The sequence below is a fragment of the Cladosporium halotolerans genome (assembly GCF_011745625.1).
Source record: "Cladosporium halotolerans strain TM138-S3 chromosome Unknown Sca7, whole genome shotgun sequence".
NCBI lineage: Eukaryota > Fungi > Ascomycota > Dothideomycetes > Cladosporiales > Cladosporiaceae > Cladosporium > Cladosporium halotolerans.
The window spans coordinates 628412-646403 of NW_027191458.1; the positions used below are offsets into that span (position 1 = coordinate 628412).

Sequence of the window (17992 nt, forward strand, 5' to 3'; positions counted from 1 at the left end):
TAGATCTAATTGAGACGGTACCGTCTTGCGAAAATGCTTGTGATGTAAATGGCAAAGCTGTATTGTCACTTTGTGTTTGAGAATGTCAGGAAATGACTAAGAGAGTTTTATATCCTTCCGTGCGAGAAGATTTCGGAAGATTGATGTTCTCAACTCCGAGCCGTGGGCGTACCGTCGGATCACGGTTGATGCTTTAAGCTTCATCTGACCTATATATATTTGTAGCTATTAGCTACATGACTGCATTAACCACTACTCGCAAAGCACATCAGTATCATTGAATTGATCTCCTCCAAATAGTTGAGTAGAAACAAGTAACTTGACATGCGTTGTCGAAATATGCCTCTTACTACATCGGCTCATTGCCTCTTTTTCCGACAATCGTCTCATTGAAAGTAATAGCGAAACCGACATCCCACGTCCTGGAGCTTGCTATCAACAATGATACGCGTGGACCATGCAGCTTATGTGCGTCGTCAGAGCTCTGCTCGGGATATGAGCTGGTTTGTGGAACCGACGGGAAGCTTGCCTGGGGTACGTGGACTACATGGTGGGGGATTCTTGCACAAGACAGATTATTGCCTTTCCAATGATACGATTCTCCGATAACATTGCAACCACATGTGAAATTAGTAATTTGCGGGGGATCATTTCGAAGTTGCGGTCAATTGTTGTGTTGATTCTTTGTTTGCGCAACATTCACCCAAGTCGGCTCTGCCTCGCCTCTTTGGTCCACAAGTCAGCAATGTGCGAAGACTTCCTACTTGATCTAAAAGAGGGCTTCGGCAACGGCGACCGGACAGTATCAACGTCGGGCATTGTAACGTGGTCCGAAAACGACGTTTCACGTGAGAAGAATCGATGGAGACCACTTTTGCGACGCTGTGCCATCAAGTGTGTGATCTGCTGCGTCTCAGCTTCCATGTCAGAATCAATGCTCTCCACCACGTTCTTTCGCCTGCCGCAACTGCCAATCCATGCAACCATCAGCCCAGCGAAGTGGAATATCATCAGGAATTGCTCACGCCAGAAGCGCATGCCTCGTGTGGTGTTGAGCGAGCCGATCAGTATGAAGAATGGCACGCAGACCGTCGAGATGACTATGGCGAACATCCAATAGTCATGCTTCTGAGGCATATTGCTCATACCGAAGACTGACGTGACAAACGTGAGTGGCAGAAAGAATATGTTGACAAGAGTCAACAGCTTGATGTTGTGACCCTGCTGGATGGCGACTTCGGTGTTCTCGACGGACTTTCTGCTCTCTTGGATGGAAGTGCCGACGAACAGTTCCTCGCGCAAACCTTTTATGTCGTCGCGCTTCTGGTCATTCTCGGCCATCTGAGCTCGTAGACGTGTGATTTCAAACCCAAGCTTTTTGCGCAAGGCGGCCATGCGCTTTTTGAAGTACAGATTTCTTGGACTGTCTTGGTCAGGCAGTGGCCAAAGAGTCTTGTGCTTGCCCTCCCAGACTTCGTCAGTGAACGTATCTTCGTAGGCATCTACGATGGCCTTGAGAGAGTCATTCACGATCCCGAGGGTCTGATATGCCCAGAAGTAGCGGCGGCAAAGCGTAAAGTCAGAATCCTCGAAGAGTAGATTGTCTCGGACCGATGAGTCGAACATGAAGTTTAGCGGAGGCGTAATTAGTTCGGTGATCGCTTCGTAGATCTGTTCGAACCTTTTCGCCGCATCTCGGAACTCGCCCAGCAAGGCGACCATGAAGGCTTCAACTCCATTCACATAGTTCCTCGAAGGCTCATGGCTATCACCGGAAGAAACGCAGTCCGGATAGCAATGTACGTTGAGCAGTTGCCATGGCGCAAAAGGATCGTAGACGTAACCGTGCTCAGTGGTCCTTCGCCGTGAGCGGTTCTTAATTTTCTTGATCGGCTCACCGGCGAGGGACAGAGCCACTACCGAGCTGCAACGAGTGATAGGCGTGTGGTGAGGCTTTCTGCCATTCTGTCGGTCTGTCATTTGCCATGCCATGGGCTCGCAGTCTTCTCCGATAATAGTGAAATACTCGAAATTGAAGACAAAACTCCTGCGTCTTCGATGATCCTGATCGTAGGCCCGGTGTACATTCGCGGAAGAGCGGCTGATACTGACAAGGTGCTGAAAGATCTCGTCCACATCAAAAGAAGCTTTGGAGGTGAAATGAATCGCACCAAACAAGCTAGGACTAGGTTCGTGCAGGTTCGTGATTCTGCCAACTGCTTTACGTTCTTTGCCCGGATTGTTGATTTCTTTGATAGTGTTCCAGATTTTGAAGGCGTTGGAAGGTCCTTGCTCAGGCTCAGGCAGCTCGACAAGCAGCGGCGCTCCGTCGGTACCAATGTCAAACACCTCCAAATGGCTGATGTGGCTTCTGTCACTCACGAGACCACGTATAGTAGGGAATAGCGGCGGCCGTGTGAGACGCCTTGACTTATCGATGGCATCCTGTAGAACTTCCTTGCCATACCTCGTCCATGGATAAGACTTCAAGTGCTCTCGTAAGCCCTCGTGGTCATAGAATTCGTGATCAAGAGGTGATTGCACATAATAAGACTCATCATCCTCATCTTCACTAGATTCCTGACCTGTCGCTCGCGAGTCCGATGTTGTCTCTAGCGTAATTACACCGGCTGAGGACTTCCGGATGTCCCGAGGGCGATCGGTCGTGTCATACGATACCATAGACGGACGAGGCGAACGGGCAGTCGGCGTATCAATGCTAATGCTCGTCGCCCGAGCAATGGCAGGGATGGTCGTCTCTCGTCTGACGGAGGCTTCAAGGTCTTTCACCAGCACATCGTGGAGCTGAGTAAAGGTGGTAGCGAACGCGTTCCTCTGCGTCTCCAATCGCTGGAGCAGCGCTTCGACACCCGGAGAATCGCCCATGTCCGGAATCCGCCACGGCACGACGCGGCAGCATTTGTGAAAGTAGGTAGCACGAACGCGTCCTCGTTGAGAGAAAGTGATGCCCACGCATTTCGCCACTTCGCCTTCGTCGTGAGGCTGAGATTCGTCTCGTGCACCGGCCTCCTGCAAGCATGCGCTAGCTCGCTCGCGTAACTGCAAGCCTTCCGATTTCTCCGGCCTCTCGTGGTCTCCAAGATGCGCACCGTGGATATATATCTGGCGAATTGTAAATGTACCGGTTTAGGTCGTGGGAATTTAGTCTTCTTCTCTGCTTATTATATGATCATATAGTGTGCCTCTCCGCACATGAGCCAGTACATCTCTCATTAGCACCCAACATAGCGAGCCACACAGGCGCACCTATCCACCATCAACCTTCCATCCTTCTCATCTCAGCAGCATGCCCCCTCAAATTCCTCGCTAGATCACTCTCCGTCTCCTCATCAAGCTTGACAGAACTCTTCCCAGCCTTGCCAAACAGACAACCCCACAGATCATCCTTGCCCACCAGCTCACCCCCCGCCTTCCCGCCCATAAGCAACTTCTGGATCGGCGCACTCTGCATCTCCTCCGTATCCGCCGCCTCAATCGCCATCTCCCCCAGCGGCCCCGGCGTCGCGCTCCGCGACTTCGCGCCGCGCTGACGGGACTGCACATGAGCCAAGCGGCGGGCGACGGAGATCTCGTAGATGCTCTCCTCAACAGTGTCATTGATAAGGTACATCCAAACGGTCGTCTGGCGCGTCTGGCCAATTCGATGAACGCGCGCGACGGCCTGGAGTTCGACGGCGGTCTGGATGAGGGGCTCGCAGACAAAGACGTGCGTGGCGTTGACGAGCGTCAGACCGGAGGAGTCGGTCTTCGCGTCGAGGAGCAGGCAGTCGATGCTGGGGTCGTGGCGGAACTTCTCGACGGCGCCGGCGCGGCCGAGGCGGCTGTAGCCGATTTTGTAGGTTGTGAAGGCGCGGCCGAGGACGTCGAGGAAGTCGCGGTACTGCGAGAAGACGATTGCTTTTGCGCCGGGGTCGTTTTCGCGGATCCAGAGGAGGTGGCGGCCTAGGGTGTCGATCTTGGTGCCGAAGCTGGCGGGCAAGTCGATGGCTTTGACTTCGTCCATGAGCTTGCTGTCGACCTCGGAGTAGATAGCAGACGATCCGGCAGGTGATTCGTTGTTGCTCGCGGTGCGGTCGCGCCCAGGAGAACTAGACGTACCGCTTGTCTCCTCTTTCGCACGGAGCTCTTGCGGCTTGTACGTGATGTTGTGAAAGTCAACGAGAGCCAAGCCCCTTTTGCAGACCGGACAAGTGCGGTGTGCTCGCCACCAATGCCCAATACACTCTTTGCAGTACTGGTGTCCACAGACTGTGAGAACGCCGTTCTCGAAAGTACACTGGCAGATCACACAAATCCGCGGACCTTGTGACCCCGTCTCATCTCGTAGATGCATGAGGAATCGGTGCTTCGTCTTAAGCTGCGACAAAGATGTGTTCTGCTGTTCTTCCTTTGCCATGATCAACTCAAGCGCCTGCAGGTCAAGTTGCTCATCAAGCTGTTCCTTGTACGGCGCGACAGCGTCGGATACTTCTTGCAGCTGTCTATAAAACTCTAGACGCTGGTTTTGAGTAGACCGAAAGAGGTCAACTTCCTTCTCCAGACCTTCCAACGCCTTGGTGTAGCTGTTGAATACTGCTTGAAGTGCTTTGATATGCTGCTGGAGAATCATCGCCTCTGTTTCGGCTCTAGTAGTGCTGTTCTGCCACTGCATTGAACTCTCAAGGGCGCGAGACTCTTGAATAAGGCCGCGGACTGAGCCAACCTCTTCTTTGCGAGACCGAAACTTGTTGCGAATTTCGAAAAGCTCAAGAATCTTTTCAGGCGCATTGCATGGTGCTAGCAGCTCGTCAACGTCCTCTGGGTCTAGTGTTCTCTTCGCCAATCGAATGGACGTCCTCACTTCATAATCGATAAGCGCAGCGTCTTGTCCGGTGATGAAAGTGTTGAGATCGGCTTGCACGGCCTTATAAGCATCGAAGTAGACGTACAACTCATCCTGCTGTTTTGTCGATTGCTCATATTCCTCGCCAGTGATCTCGTTGCCGTCCTCATCTTCATCGACCAGTGGCTTCAACAGAAATTCAGCCATTTTAGCTCGCCATTGGACGATGATGGGCCCTTGTTCGCGTATGACATCGAAAAGATCATCACTCTTCTCAATGATCCTTCTGTTCTCAATTCCACCACGATCTTTGAGGTCGTTGATTTCCGGTATGATCGTATACCTCTTGCTGCTCGCGAGGTCTTTCATTTTCCTCATAAGACCCTCTGCCTTGCGAGAAGCGTCCCGCAAGATCTCACGACGAACTAATTTTGCCCGCTCGTAGAGATCAACTTCCTGCTCCTCAAGCCTTCGAAACTCCTCAGAGTCTGGTTTTGTGAGCGTTTCATTGACTTTGATTTGGTAGTACGCAGTGGCCGCGAAAAAGAGGCACACGTGTTGCAACTCCAAAGCGGTGCGAAGACTATTCCGCAAGCTACCGAGAAGTGGCGTTGACTCTGCAGAGGACTCGTCGGAATCGCTGACTGATGAATGCCCCGACGTATCATGTTCGGCTTTCGCGGCTTCCAGGCGTTGACGAGCTTCTGTGACCATAGTATTGCTCTTCTCCATGGCAGCTTTGTAGATTTCCAAAGCTTTCTCGCTGCGGTGTTGATCGTCGCGATTGTTACCTAGGACGTGAGCCCTCTGCAACTGGGTTTGCAGTGCAGCACGCTCTTCTATCCTTGTGGCCGTCTCATTCTGATCTATCATGGCTTCCAAAACTTCTGAGACTGTTCGCAGCGGCGCCTGTCCTTGACCGCGACCAAGAGCTCTACGGTTCCTCCCTCCAACTTGCGGGTGTAGACAGGTCTGTCTGAGCCTGATCAGCCATTTGCGCATTCCATCAACAGTACCGGGATTATCTGGATCCCAGTAGCCATCGTTCGGTGACCCATCAGGTTGCAGTCCAAGCTCTTCGCACATTTCCGAGAAGATGTTATTGTAGTGTTGGTGTTCGACAGCTGTGAAAGGCATGGTGATGACGACTCGTTTTTGTGGTGGTAAATGCAACTCATCTCGTATGTGACTTTTGGTATGCCTCAAGGCTATGGCGCCAAACAAGTCCCGAAATATGTGTCTATGATTGGTGACCAGATGGCTCCAAAGACGAACATCGTCATCGAGAGGCTTGAATCTCAAGAAAATGAGAAGTCCATGCAAGTCCTGTGCATCCTTGCGTAGCGGTGTTCCAGATACAGCCCAGGAGTGCATCCTAGGAAGCCGACGAGCAACCTTCGCAGCTGCGGTGACGCTTGTCTCGATCATCTGAGCCTCGTCCATGACAACCCTCCAGAATTGCACTTGTACAAGCGGGCTGCGTTTGCGTTCGAATTTACGCTCTCGACGCCGACTGCGTTCAGGCGGATCCTCCGCGAAGTGAACCTCACGAGCCAGCACTTGGTATGTGGTGAGGATCACATCATGATTCTTGGTCAAATCTTCGAGGATTTTTCCCTCATCCATCTTCTTCGTCGCAGGCGGGATGCCTTCGTAATGCATGACCTTCAACCGTGGAGCGTGTCTTGCAAGTTCCGAGCGCCATTGAGGTAGAATTGAGTTTGGTGTGACAATCAAGGTCGCTTTGGAAGGGAGGACGTCTGTTTCTGACATTGCGTCAAAGATCCGACCAGCTGGTAGATCGTGCCGCCGATGAAGAGAAATTAGAGCCATCAGCTCAACTGTCTTCCCCAGGCCCATTTCCTCTGCTAAAAGACCTCCAGACATGCGATAGTTCCTAGACTCGGGTTTGTGACGTGAAATTGTCGCCTGAAGATGATTAACATAGCATGTTCTTCCATCAGCATCCTGGACCTCTTCATAATTTACAGGACTGAATTCTTCCAGGTCATCTGTTGCAGCAGTGATAACACCTCCGTCTACGACGTTTACACCTTCACGCTTCAGCATCCATTTGACGGCTCGCTCTTGAAATGGATACAGCTGGCTTTCCAGCACGTCTCCAAGATCAGCATGTTCCTTCCGATCCGGGACGTGTACGTTGTCGTAGAAGTCCCGAGGTGTCCATGGCTCGCTTTGGTCCATCTCTTTCCTCGAAGTGTCCGGAAAGAGGCGAGCTTTCAAATCGTAATCAGGATAGACCCGAGCTTTGCCAACGGGGACACCAGCTGGGAAAGCGGATGCTCCATCCCTCCATGCTATTGATGCCTCTAACCGCACCACATTGTAGAACTCCCCATTTGATCGTTTCAAGATGCACTGCGTCGTCGAGGCCGGGTAGTCTTTCAAGGCGGTAGCTGACGAGGTGGCTCTTTGACGGTGCGATACTGTAATAGCCTGCAAAGCGCTCAAAACATTCGACGGAATGTGACCTAGGTCAGCTTTGAGGACAGCGCCTTTCTTATCCGGATGTGAAAGTCGCATTCGAACACCTAGCTCGTCCTCACTGATGCCATACACGACAACCGGCACTTCATCTACTTCCGTAAAATTCAAGAATTCATCGAGCATCTCTTGTCGAGGAGTCTTCATTGCCAGTGTCTCAGGAAAGTGCAGGTCTATCGTTACGCGCGAGAGTGGAATGGTATTGGATGGTGATTGTACGGAAGGTTGCAATTTCGGAGGTCTGCTGATCCTCGCGCGCTTCCTCGGCGGTTGATGATGTTCCTCTCCGTCCTTTTCCGCATCTTGGTAATGGTGAGCGCCTCGCTCCAGGAACCATCGCATAGGCGTAAAGCCACCGGCCTCCACGAGGATGGATTTCTCGTCCTGGGTGACGACCTGGGTGGATATCACACTTGCAACAGCACGTGTATTCGTTGGCGCCATGATGGAGATGGAGACCTGCTCCTCAGAGAACCAAGGTGGGGGTCAGCGAAAGCGAGAGAGGTGAAGATAGGTTTGATTTGCGACTGAAGGAAGACGTCAGGCCGAGGCGAGCGATAAGATAAGGCAGGCAACCGCCACCGTGCAGCGGCTGCGGGAAGGCTCGCTACCGCCCCGCTGCGAACCTTAGGCGGCAAGGAGACACGTGCTGTCGACATCCACACCTCAATTACGGTACGGCATTAAGGCTGACCGGATCGAAAATCAAAGACGTCACGCCGTAAGCCGCAATGATCGATCATGACTTCCGAGTTCTTGTCATATACTAAACTGCAAAGAAGCGACCCGTGCCAATCCTACATCAGCCTAAGCTCGTGGCGGGTATCCACTTTACGCCACTACGGTACTTCGCAATTCTAAAACGACTCCGATGGGGCATCAGAAGCATAAACGTGGGGCAAAGATACAACGACGAACAAGACAGGATCTCGTGCCAGCACACGTAGGCACGACACTTACAGCAAGATGACGGTCGCCGACAATACCCCACAGACGCCTCGTCTGGAAAAGGTATCATTTGAAAAAGCTTCCGCCTGCTCCGGATCACCTCACTAAACAAAACCAGGCACGGCATGTGAAATACTGGCTAAGATGTTTGAAAACTCTCTTACCCAGCATGTATACATCAAACGACTCAAACCGCATGTACCTCGCCTACTTTATTCTCTCCGCCTGCGACCTGCTCGACATCATCAACACCTCAACATCACCAAAGGAGAGGCAAGAATGGATCGACTGGGTTTACTTCTGCCAGCATCCAGGTGGTGGTTTTCGAATGTGGCCCGGCACAGATTTTGGCGAGCGTGCGAATAGCGAGAATGCGAAATGGGATCCAGCAAACATCCCTGCCACCTACTTCGCTCTAACCTCACTCCTTATCCTCGGAGACGACCTCAAGCGCGTGCACAGGCGAGAAACTCTACGCTGGGTTTACAAGATGCAAAGAGACGACGGCTCGTTCGGCGAGACCCTCGTAGAAGGCAAACAAGAAGGCGGCAGAGACCCCAGACTGGGCTACTGCGCCACCGGCATCAGATACATTCTGCGAGGAGCAACCGAACCCGGCCCCATCATCATCAACAGCGAGTCGATACCCGACATCAACATCGACACCTACGTCAACTGCATCCGACTATCAGAAGTACGCCTCCCATCCCCCTCCCTCCACCCTCCAACCCAGCTAACACCCCCACCAGTCCTTCGACGGCGGCATCGCCGACGCGCCCTTCCACGAGCCCCAAGCAGGCTACACCTTCTGCTCGCTCGGCTCGCTCGCCTTCCTCAACCGCCTCGAAGCCGGGCACCTCTCCACCGCCCGCGCAAACCACGCCCCCTCGCGCCCCTCCGCCGCCGTCCGCTGGCTCCTCAGCCTGCAAACCGACTTCACAGACCCCGAAACCCCCCCTCCCCTCGCCCTCAACCTCCCACCCCCTCCCCCCACGCCCTCAATCCAGCAACCCGCCCCAGCAGACCTGCACCAATCCCCCGACAAATCCACCATGTGGACCGGCTCCGTCCCCAACCTCGCCATCTGCCCCTCCCACCCCTCCTCCGCCCAACCAACCGGCCTCTCCGGCCGCCCCTCCAAGCCCGCAGACACCTGCTACGCCTTCTGGGCCGGCGCCTCGCTGGCCCTGCTCTCGCAACCGCTCCACGACACCCCCTCGCTCCGCGCGTACCTGCTCGCGAGCACGCAGCACCCCATCATGGGCGGCTTCAGCAAGTTCCCCGGCGACCGCTGGGCGGACCTGTACCACAGCTACTTGGGGCTGGCGGCGCTGAGTCTGTGCTCGAGCGCGGAGGAGAGGGAGGTTGATGGGGTCGCGGAGCTGGATGCGGGGATGTGTGTCGGTAAGGGGGTTAGGGGGAGGCTGGAGGGGGTTTGGAGGGGGTTTGAGAGCTGATTTCTGGGAGGGGTTGTGCTGGGAGTGGATTGGAGGATGGATTTTTGGGGTGGTTGGATGGGCGGAGGAGACGGGCGATTTGGGACGAGCGCGAGGACGAGAGGTGTTTTGCGTGCACAGGCGGAATTTGCAAAAGCATAGGATGAGACGAGAGATGAAAACGGACACGGAGAACTGTCGCACAAGCATAGCACAGCATAGCATAGCATACACCACCCTCTGTCAGATCTACCTCCTCGCCTTCCTCCTCTTCACCTCCACTCCAGCTCCCGCCGACGCCCCTTTACTAACCGTCCTCCCAATCCCACCTCCACCGCCACCAACATACCTCCCCGCCTCCGGCAAAACCTGCACCCCCTGATCCTCACTGCTCTCCCCACCCCCACTGCTCTCCTCCTCGCTCTCCTCCCCAACCTCCTCCCTCAACCCACTCCCCTTCATCCTCCCGGCAGCGCCAGCGAAAGCGGACGAATCCCCCCACGCCAGCGGCGAGCTCCCCGGCGGCACGCGGCGCAGCGCGGCGAAATTGATCTCCGCTGGCGAGCCGAGGCTGCGGCGCCCCGGCGCGGCAGGCGAGGGCGGCATGGCGTTGGAAGCGGCGCGCGAGCGGCCGGCGGCCTGAGGCGGGGTGGGAGGCGGGTACCAGTCCTGGTCGTCGTGGTAGGAGCGGGAGGAGCTGGAGGAGCCCGGGCGGCCGCTGGGGCCGGGGCCGTGGTAGAAGCGGGGGGAGTATTGGGGCTGCTGGTGGGGGGCGTAGACGGGCTCGGGGGGCGTGGAGCCGCGGCGGGTGTGTTTTGAGGTTGAGCGGGAGCGGTCGCGGGTTGTGGGTGGGTGGGCGCGGGAGAGTTCGGGGCTGGGTGGTGGGTAGTAGGGCATGCCGGGGGCGTAGATTGGGTAGCCGTTGGGGCCGGCGACGATGTAGTTCTGCGGTGGTGGAGGGCCGGGGGAGAAGGGTGGTGGTTGGTCGGAGGAGACGGACATTTTGCGGCTGGACTTTGATTTCGACTTTGATTTCGAGGGCGGGGTTGATGGGCCGCCGCCGCCGCCGCCGAAGAGGCTGCTGCTCTTCTTCTTCCCCTTCGTGCTGGAGAGGCTGGCGGAGCTGTTGTTGCGGCTGCTGCTCTTGCCCTTGGACGTCTTGACCGGGGTCGCGGGAGGAGAGGCAATCTGCAGAGGCGGTGGGTGTACGGGCGCCGGCTGCTGGAATCCTCTCCTGCGCTCGAGCGCCTCCATCTCATCCACCGACAGATTGATGTTCGTCTGTCCCGAGGCCCTGGCCTTTGCGATCCGCTCGTAAGCCGACTGCGCCAGTGCTTCCTCCCTCCCTCTGTATGCTGATCTTCCTCCCTGGTAGTATGCGTCCTCCTCCGACTCCCCTTCGCCGTAATATGCATTAGGATAACTTTCGCGCCGATGCTGCCCCGTGTCGTAACCGGTAAAATACAATTCGTCGCCGGCGAAACCGCGCTGGCGAGCGTCCCTGTAGGGGTATCCGTTGGGATCCAAATAAACGCCTTGTCCGTCATCTTCGTCACTCTCCATTTCTTCAAAGCGCTCGCCGTAATGACGAGCAGCCTCACGAAGCTCCCACTCTTGCGGTCTCAGCGATCTTCGCCCACCGCCTCCAAGGGTCACTCCGGGTGGTCTTCCCGTATCATAGGGCGAAGAGGGCGCGGCCGACCACCTGTGGTTGTCAGTGGTTGATTTGGACTTTCAAGAAATTCTCTCCAAACTCACCTAGACCGCTTCCTCAGAGAAAGATGCTGCTACATCTTTATCCATGAGCGCAGCATGCCCGAGAATGCTGACGCCAGATGCACCGATCAGCCACAGAACGGTGCTGATCGGAGAAGACCAAATGCCCAAGGGAACAGCGATGACCAGGAGACCGGTGTAGAGCTGGGAAGAAGTCGCGCGCGCGAATCCCACGTCGAGGTCGGCGCCCTGCAGCTTGCTGATACCGAACATGCCGCCGGCAACGAAGATGATGACGAACAGCATGAGCAGGTTGGTCAGCAGGCTGTAGATGCTGAGCATGACGAAGACGACGGCATAGTTGCTGCTGAAGTAGGACAGGTTGTAGTTGACGCGGGTCTGGACCTCGCCGAAGTTCTGCGGCTTGGACAGGCGCTTGAGGTCGAAGAACTCGCTGAGCGGCTTGAGGTTGGCAAAGCGGCTGCCGATGCCCTGCGAGCGCACGCTGTCGAAGCGGCCCTGCAGGTTGAGCCGGCTGGTCAGGGCCTCGTAGGGGATGTTCATGGGAGCCATCGTCTGCAGGGAGTGAAGCGAGCGGTGTTGCGCGGTGGCGTGTCTACCTTATTATGGCGGTTGTGTGCCTGGGATAGGGGTCAGTCTTCGACACGGCGCCAGTTTCACGTGCTGGAGGCGCTGCCGTCCGGCGCAAAGCCAGAGGGCCGCCGTGTGGCACAGCAGGCGCGGGTACGTACAGGACGTGGAGCGGGCAGGGGCGCTGAGCGAGCGAGTGGATGCGCGGCGGGGATAGCTGCGGCGTGGTATAGCGTCCGGAGGGGAAGGAGCCTGTTCGTGGTGGGCGCGAAAGGGGCGGACGTGTGGGAGGATGGCGTTTTTGGGTTTTTGGTGTTGCTGACGCCGCACGCGAGGCTTGTGGCCAGGGAATGCGCGGATCCTCTCAATGGGGCCAGGGATGCGCCGTTGGCTGGCCCGCGCGCGCGATCCCGAGATCCCCTTGTGGCTAGCCTCAGCCTCAGCCTTACTGCCGGGCGGGCGTGCTGCTGCTGCTTGGCCGGCGCTGGCAGGGGGTGGAGGAGGCCGCGTGCAGCCTGCGGACGGCGGAGTGAGGTGTAGAGGAGGTGAAGAAAAGGACGACGGCACGCACGCGGCGCCTCGCCGGTGAAGCAGAAAAAAGCCAGCGGTATGCGGGCGGTGCGGGCTCGACAGCTGTCTTATTACTGCGAAACCGCATCGAGCTTCGCCGCAGCTCCCCACCGTTTCACGCGCGTAGCGTGCCACGAAGCGCCCGCCCAAGCGAGCCTAATCCGCCCAATCGCCCGCAGGGGAGAGCTGGCCTCGCTGGCACCGCCGCCAAAATAATGCTGCAACGTGCCAGCAGACGCAGACGCAGCGCCCAAGCAGCCCACCACCGGCCGCCTCCCTGCCCGCTCTCCTCCGCCCGCCAGCAATGAATCTCCTCCTTCGGGCAGCCCTGCTGCTCGCCTGCCTGGCCGCCCTCGCCGCCGCCTGGTCCAAGGAGGACCACGAGATCTTCCGCCTCAAGGACGAGGTCCAGGCCTCCGAGGGCCCCAATGCCACCTTCTACTCCTTCCTCGGCGTCAAGCCGTCCGCCGGCAACGACGACATCAACAAGGCCTACCGCAAGCTGTCGCGCTCGCTGCACCCCGACAAGGCCCGCAGCAACTGGATCGCCGCCTACAATGCGCCCAAGCAGGGCAAGCCCAAGGCCGGCGCGAAGCCCACCACCCACGTCCACAAGAACAAGCAGCCGTCGCAGAGCGAGGTCAACCGCTTCATGAAGCAGGCCTCGGCGCGCTTCGAGCGTCTCAGCCTGGTCACCAACGTCCTCCGCGGCGCCGAGAGACAGCGCTACGACCACTTCCTGCACAACGGCTTCCCTGCGTGGAGAGGAACCGGTTATTACTACGAGCGTTTCCGCCCCGGACTCGGCAGTGTCTTACTCGGCCTGTTCGTCGTCATCGGCGGCGGCGCCCACTACGGCGCCCTGTACGTCGGCTGGAAGCGCCAGCGCGAGTTCGTCGAGCGCTACGTCAAGCACGCCCGCCGCATGGCATGGGGCGACGACAGCAACCTCGCCAACATCCCCGGCCTCGGCGCCGGCCAGTCCAATGGCTCGACTCCCCGCCAGCAGACTCCCTCCGACAACGATGAGAGCATGCAGTGGAACAGGAAGCAGAAGCGCGCGATGGAGCGCGAGAAGAAGAAGAGCGGCAGCAACGGCGCGGCGAAGAACTCTCGCGCGGTCGAGAAGGCCAAGAACGAGGGCGTCAGCACGCCCGTCGAAGCCGAGCTGACCAGCGGCCCCGTCGGCGCGAAGAAGCGCACCGTGGCGGAGAACGGCAAGATCCTGATCGTCGACTCCGTCGGCAACGTCTTCCTGGAAGACGAGACGGAGGAGGGCGACGTGCACGAGTTTCTCCTCGACGTGAGTTCAACCCACCAATCAACCAATCAACCAACGCACCCATCCACACTCGTCCACGCTGCTAACAAACCTCCCCCTCACAGCCCGAAGAAATCCCCAAGCCCTCCATCCAAGACACCTTCCTCTTCCGCGGCCCCAAGTACCTCTACAACAAGTCCGTCGGCCGCTTCCTCTCCAAGCAGACCGCCGACCACGTCGCGTGGGAAGCCAACGGCGAGCCCCTCGCCAGCGTCCCCGAGGTCTCCATCTCCGAGCCCTCGCTCTCCTCCGCCATCCCCGCCAACGCGCAGAGCGAGGGCCGCAGGCGCAAGATGAAGAGGTAGAGACAACATGTACGGCATGTGGAAGCATATGCGCTTCATCAAAAGTTACAGCGGATTTGATCGTTGGGGGAGTATGTCATATTTGGCACGCATGGAGAGTAGTGTACACGTATAGATAGCAAGACCCGCTTGGTGTATGAACCTACATCGCGGCGAAAAACGAGTTGTGTTTCGTCTCGATATCGCCTCGCTCGTTTCCTCCTCGCTCCACGGCAGTGTCGCATGCTCAGCTTGTATGTCCCGTTCTCGGCCATTGCTTCCGGTAATCAACGAACACTTTTGCTCAAACCCAACATCAAAGACTCCCAAAAACGCCACGCCAGTATGCCCAAATCTACCCCTCCAGAGAATCCTACTCAAAAAACCCCATCACCAACCTCAGCGCCTCGAAAATCAGCCCACCGCAGACCACGAACAGCAGCAGATCTGTCCGCACCGTCAGTCAGCCCCCGCGCTCCGTCTTCCCCAGGGAATGTACGAAGCAACTTACAAAGCCAAATCTTGCTCACGGGCGCCTTCTGCACTTTCCCGCCCTTCTTCTTCTCCAGCAGGCGGTCGACGTCCGGCTGCGCCTTGCCGCGCTTGGCCGCCTCGCTGCGCGCGTAGGCTTCGTTTGCGCGGCGCTGTTGGGGGGTTTGGACCTGTTTTGTCGATGAGTCGTTAGCGGGGGGGTTTGGTTTCTTTTTACGAGGCCTTTCTTCTTTTCTTGGGGAAGGGAGGGGTTACCATTGTTGCTGTTGGTTGGTTGTTGGGTTTGGGGTTGGTTGTTTGGTGGTTTGGTTGGATGCGATGCGGGAGTTGGATTGGGGACTTGGGGTGTTTATGCGGATTCTCGTTGCGCAGGCAGCAGACTGTGCCGGTTCCGAGTCACGGCGTGCGGGTGAGTCGATTGAGTAAAAGTGTCGTGTTGTCGCGTGAGGTCGATCCAGGCAGGGTAGTTTAAAGGTGGCCTCTCGCTAGTACCTTAGCTGCTCGAGCGCGAGCGCACCCTGGGAACTTCACTCGGTCGGTCTCTGGAAGGACAGCAGAGCTTCTAGGGCCGCGGCTTGCGGCTGCCGGTGCTGGCTGCAGGCGCCGGGCAGATTGTGGCATGGCGTCGCGCACATGGCAGCACGGGTGCTTTGCGCGGGCGTTGGGCGGGCAGGCTGCGTGTGTGAAGGCGGGCGAAAGTTCGAGGCTTGAGATGAGTTGGATATAACCATACGCTAATGATATAACCACTTTTGAGCGACGGGGAGAATTGTTGCGCTGTACACGTCGGGATAACTAGACTAGAACCGTCTCTATGATTTAGTCAGGGGCCAAAACATTCTTTCTGGACGACAACGGCGTGCAAAGGAAACAAGGCATTTGCGGACCTGATCACTCATTCGCAAAAAATAAAAAATGGCCAAATACCCAACCTACGACGAATACCGCGACAAGCCCAAAAAGGGCATCGCAAAATGCGACGAGCTCCTCAAACGCACGCCGAAAGACATCCACCTCCTCGCCACCAAATCCCAACTCCAAACCGAGCTCGGCGAAACCACCAAAGCAAAAGCGACAATCGACGCCCTCCTCGCCCTCTCCCCTCCAACCCGCGACCTGCAAGAAATCAGCCTGATCGAAGATGCTGTCGTCGAGCACCTCTTCTCTTCCACCTTCCCGCAGCCCGCCACCGCGGGCCCCGAAGTGGCCAAGCTGTGGGAGAACGCGGCGAAATCGGCGACGGCCGTGAACTACAAGCTGGACTTGCAATCGCTGCGCTTCACGCGGGCCGTCTTCGACAACAGACTTCAAGATGCGCAGCAGGCGCTGATCCAGCTGAAAGCGCTCGCGCCGAAGAACCGCGTCTTCTACATGGCGCACGCAGCCGTCACGCAGATGCTTGCGAGCACCGGTGGGGATGAGTTGTCGGGTCGGTTGGCGTTGATGCTGGCGAAGAAGGCTGTGGCTGAGAAGTTTGACGAGGTGAGCGGGCTGGATTGTAGGGTTCCGGGGCAGATTTTTGCGTTGCAGGGGAAGAGGGAGGAGCTGGAGGGTGTTAGGGGAGGACGGTTCGGCGAGAGCAAGCAGGTTCACGATGCGTTGAGGGAGCCGAAGCAGAATGACGAGGAGGCGCTTGCCGGGTTGAAGATTGAGGATGCTAAGCTTGGGACCCCGGAACGGCTCGATGCTTTGATTGCGGAATCGAAAGTCAAGTTTTTGAATTTGTTGAATGGTGGTGGCGATAAGTCGGCGTTCTACAACTTCGCGGCTGACGCCACAGAGAACTACCGCAAAGCTGTCGCGTTGATCGATCAATTCCGATACAGACACGTTTGCCAGCTCATATTCCTAGCTATTTCCGCCCTGGTCAAAGTCTGGGAACAACACGACGAGACGAACGCTCTGCTGCAAGCCGCGTTCATCGCGGAGATGCTCCTTCGAAACAACCAACACATTCACGAAGCCAAGGTCATTCTTGTCTACCTCTACATGCGTTTAGATCTTGCAACTCTTGCCTTGACGCACTGGGACTCGCTCTCCGTCAAGGAAATCCAATTCGACACCATCGGCCACGCCTTCCTCGCAAAGCTTTCAATCACACACCCACACAAAGCCACAACCTCCACAGCCAAGAACAACGACCCTCTCGCCATCACCACCCAAGCTTTAGGGATGTATACACGCTACGAGCAAAAGCTCGCCGAATGCGAAGCCAACGTGCTCAACAACGGCCAAACAGGCATGATGCTGGACCTGCACGAGCTGCGCCAAAACCTCCGCCTCAGCCTGACCCGCCGCCTCCTCTCCCTCGAGCAAAGACGCTACGCCCGCTTCTTCCGACACCCACCCCTCGACACCAACGCAGTCCACATCGAACCCCGCCTCACAGCCCACTGGCTCGCCAGCAAAGACAACCGCGACTTCGCCGCCGCCTTCGACCACGGCTACAACGCCGAGCGCGCCCTGCACGGCAACGACGACCCGCGCGCCTGGCTCCTGCACTCCCTCGCGGCCGACACCGCCTGGTGCCTGTCGAACAGCGCCACGCCGCCCGTGAAGGACACCTCCGTGCTCCTCCAACACCTCTCCGACGACAAACCCACCCCCTCCCCGACCTCAGCCCTCTCAACAGCAACCCTCCACTTCCTCGCCGCCCCCACACCCGAAACCCTCACTCCCCTCTCCACCGCCCTCGCCGCCCTCCCCTCCCCTCCCCCAGACCTCAAGGAAACCTACCTCTCCCTCGACGCCCTGCGCACGCTGCCCGCGGCGCTCAAAACCGCCGAGCAGCAGAACCCGAAGGCCCTGCCGAAGGCGAAGGTCGACGCGCTGCGGAAGGGCGCGGAGGAGGCGATCGCGGGCTTGCAGAGCTTTGCGAAGGATCAGGCGAGGCGGAGCTCGCGGACGGGGTTTGAGGGCAACGAGGGGATCTGGAGATTGTTTGGGAGCGAGGAGGTGGAGGGGTTTGAGCGGGGGGTGGCGGATGCGAGGGGGAAGGGGTGGGAGGGGGTGGGGAGGGTGAAGTGAAGTGAGGTTCGATCGTGAAGGATCGATGTTTCACGCAGCGTGCATAATTCTGCGATGTGGAGAATGTACATTGGATGACTGTCTAGCACTCATGCGTACCGTGCATTCTCTACGAGATGCTCTGATCCCCTGTATTCAGATCATTTGCACCTTGATGTGCAGTCCTTTTTGGACTTGCGGAAATTCTTTCTTTTGCTTCCCTTCGATGTGACCCTTGAACCCAACCCAGAACGCCGTGCTTGAACGCTGCAATTAAACT

At 57.2% G+C, this 17992-nt stretch overlaps 8 protein-coding genes across 8 annotated transcripts; 3 read left to right on the forward strand and 5 right to left on the reverse strand.

The window, feature by feature from the left end:
- Window positions 1-699: 699 nt before the first annotated feature.
- Window positions 700-2886, reverse strand: WHR41_02977 (uncharacterized protein; the record flags this gene model as incomplete). The annotated part of the gene is made up of 1 exon (XM_069371583.1): window positions 700-2886. The coding sequence occupies one exon, from the start codon at window positions 2884-2886 to the stop codon at window positions 700-702; it is 2187 nt and encodes a 728-aa protein (XP_069231521.1).
- A 391-nt stretch (window positions 2887-3277) lies between these two features.
- On the reverse strand, window positions 3278-7792 carry WHR41_02978 (uncharacterized protein; the record flags this gene model as incomplete). Its single annotated transcript, XM_069371584.1, has 1 exon — window positions 3278-7792. The coding sequence occupies one exon, from the start codon at window positions 7790-7792 to the stop codon at window positions 3278-3280; it is 4515 nt and encodes a 1504-aa protein (XP_069231526.1).
- A 231-nt stretch (window positions 7793-8023) lies between these two features.
- WHR41_02979 (uncharacterized protein) lies at window positions 8024-9753 on the forward strand (the record flags this gene model as incomplete). The annotated part of the gene is made up of 3 exons (XM_069371585.1): window positions 8024-8359; window positions 8415-8990; window positions 9046-9753. Exons 1-3 carry the CDS (start codon window positions 8315-8317, stop codon window positions 9751-9753), a joined length of 1329 nt encoding a protein of 442 aa, XP_069231527.1. The 5' UTR covers window positions 8024-8314.
- Window positions 9754-9981: 228 nt separating this feature from the next.
- WHR41_02980 (uncharacterized protein) lies at window positions 9982-11295 on the reverse strand (the record flags this gene model as incomplete). Its single annotated transcript, XM_069371586.1, has 1 exon — window positions 9982-11295. The coding sequence occupies one exon, from the start codon at window positions 11293-11295 to the stop codon at window positions 9982-9984; it is 1314 nt and encodes a 437-aa protein (XP_069231432.1).
- Window positions 11296-11490: 195 nt separating this feature from the next.
- On the reverse strand, window positions 11491-12021 carry WHR41_02981 (uncharacterized protein; the record flags this gene model as incomplete). The annotated part of the gene is made up of 1 exon (XM_069371587.1): window positions 11491-12021. The coding sequence occupies one exon, from the start codon at window positions 12019-12021 to the stop codon at window positions 11491-11493; it is 531 nt and encodes a 176-aa protein (XP_069231382.1).
- A 793-nt stretch (window positions 12022-12814) lies between these two features.
- On the forward strand, window positions 12815-14417 carry WHR41_02982 (uncharacterized protein). The gene is made up of 2 exons (XM_069371588.1): window positions 12815-13912; window positions 13996-14417. The coding sequence occupies exons 1-2, from the start codon at window positions 12914-12916 to the stop codon at window positions 14233-14235; spliced, it is 1239 nt and encodes a 412-aa protein (XP_069231384.1). The 5' UTR covers window positions 12815-12913; the 3' UTR covers window positions 14236-14417.
- WHR41_02983 (uncharacterized protein) lies at window positions 14291-15250 on the reverse strand. The gene is made up of 3 exons (XM_069371589.1): window positions 14962-15250; window positions 14726-14876; window positions 14291-14661 (listed from the first exon to the last, which is right to left on the reverse strand). Exons 1-3 carry the CDS (start codon window positions 14962-14964, stop codon window positions 14588-14590), a joined length of 228 nt encoding a protein of 75 aa, XP_069231383.1. The 5' UTR covers window positions 14965-15250; the 3' UTR covers window positions 14291-14587.
- Window positions 15251-15621: 371 nt separating this feature from the next.
- WHR41_02984 (uncharacterized protein) lies at window positions 15622-17733 on the forward strand (the record flags this gene model as incomplete). The annotated part of the gene is made up of 1 exon (XM_069371590.1): window positions 15622-17733. The coding sequence occupies one exon, from the start codon at window positions 15622-15624 to the stop codon at window positions 17731-17733; it is 2112 nt and encodes a 703-aa protein (XP_069231379.1).
- Window positions 17734-17992: the final 259 nt, after the last annotated feature.

Coding starts and splice junctions, on each gene's coding strand:
- WHR41_02982 (XM_069371588.1), top strand. CDS start 12,914: ATGAATCTCCTCCTTCGGGCAGCCCTGCTGCTCGCCTGCCTGGCCGCC. Junction 13,913..13,995: donor TGCACGAGTTTCTCCTCGAC/GTGAGTTCAACC, acceptor TCCCCCTCACAG/CCCGAAGAAATCCCCAAGCC.
- WHR41_02983 (XM_069371589.1), bottom strand. Junction 14,662..14,725: donor CGTGAGCAAGATTTGGCTTT/GTAAGTTGCTTC, acceptor CGGTGCGGACAG/ATCTGCTGCTGTTCGTGGTC.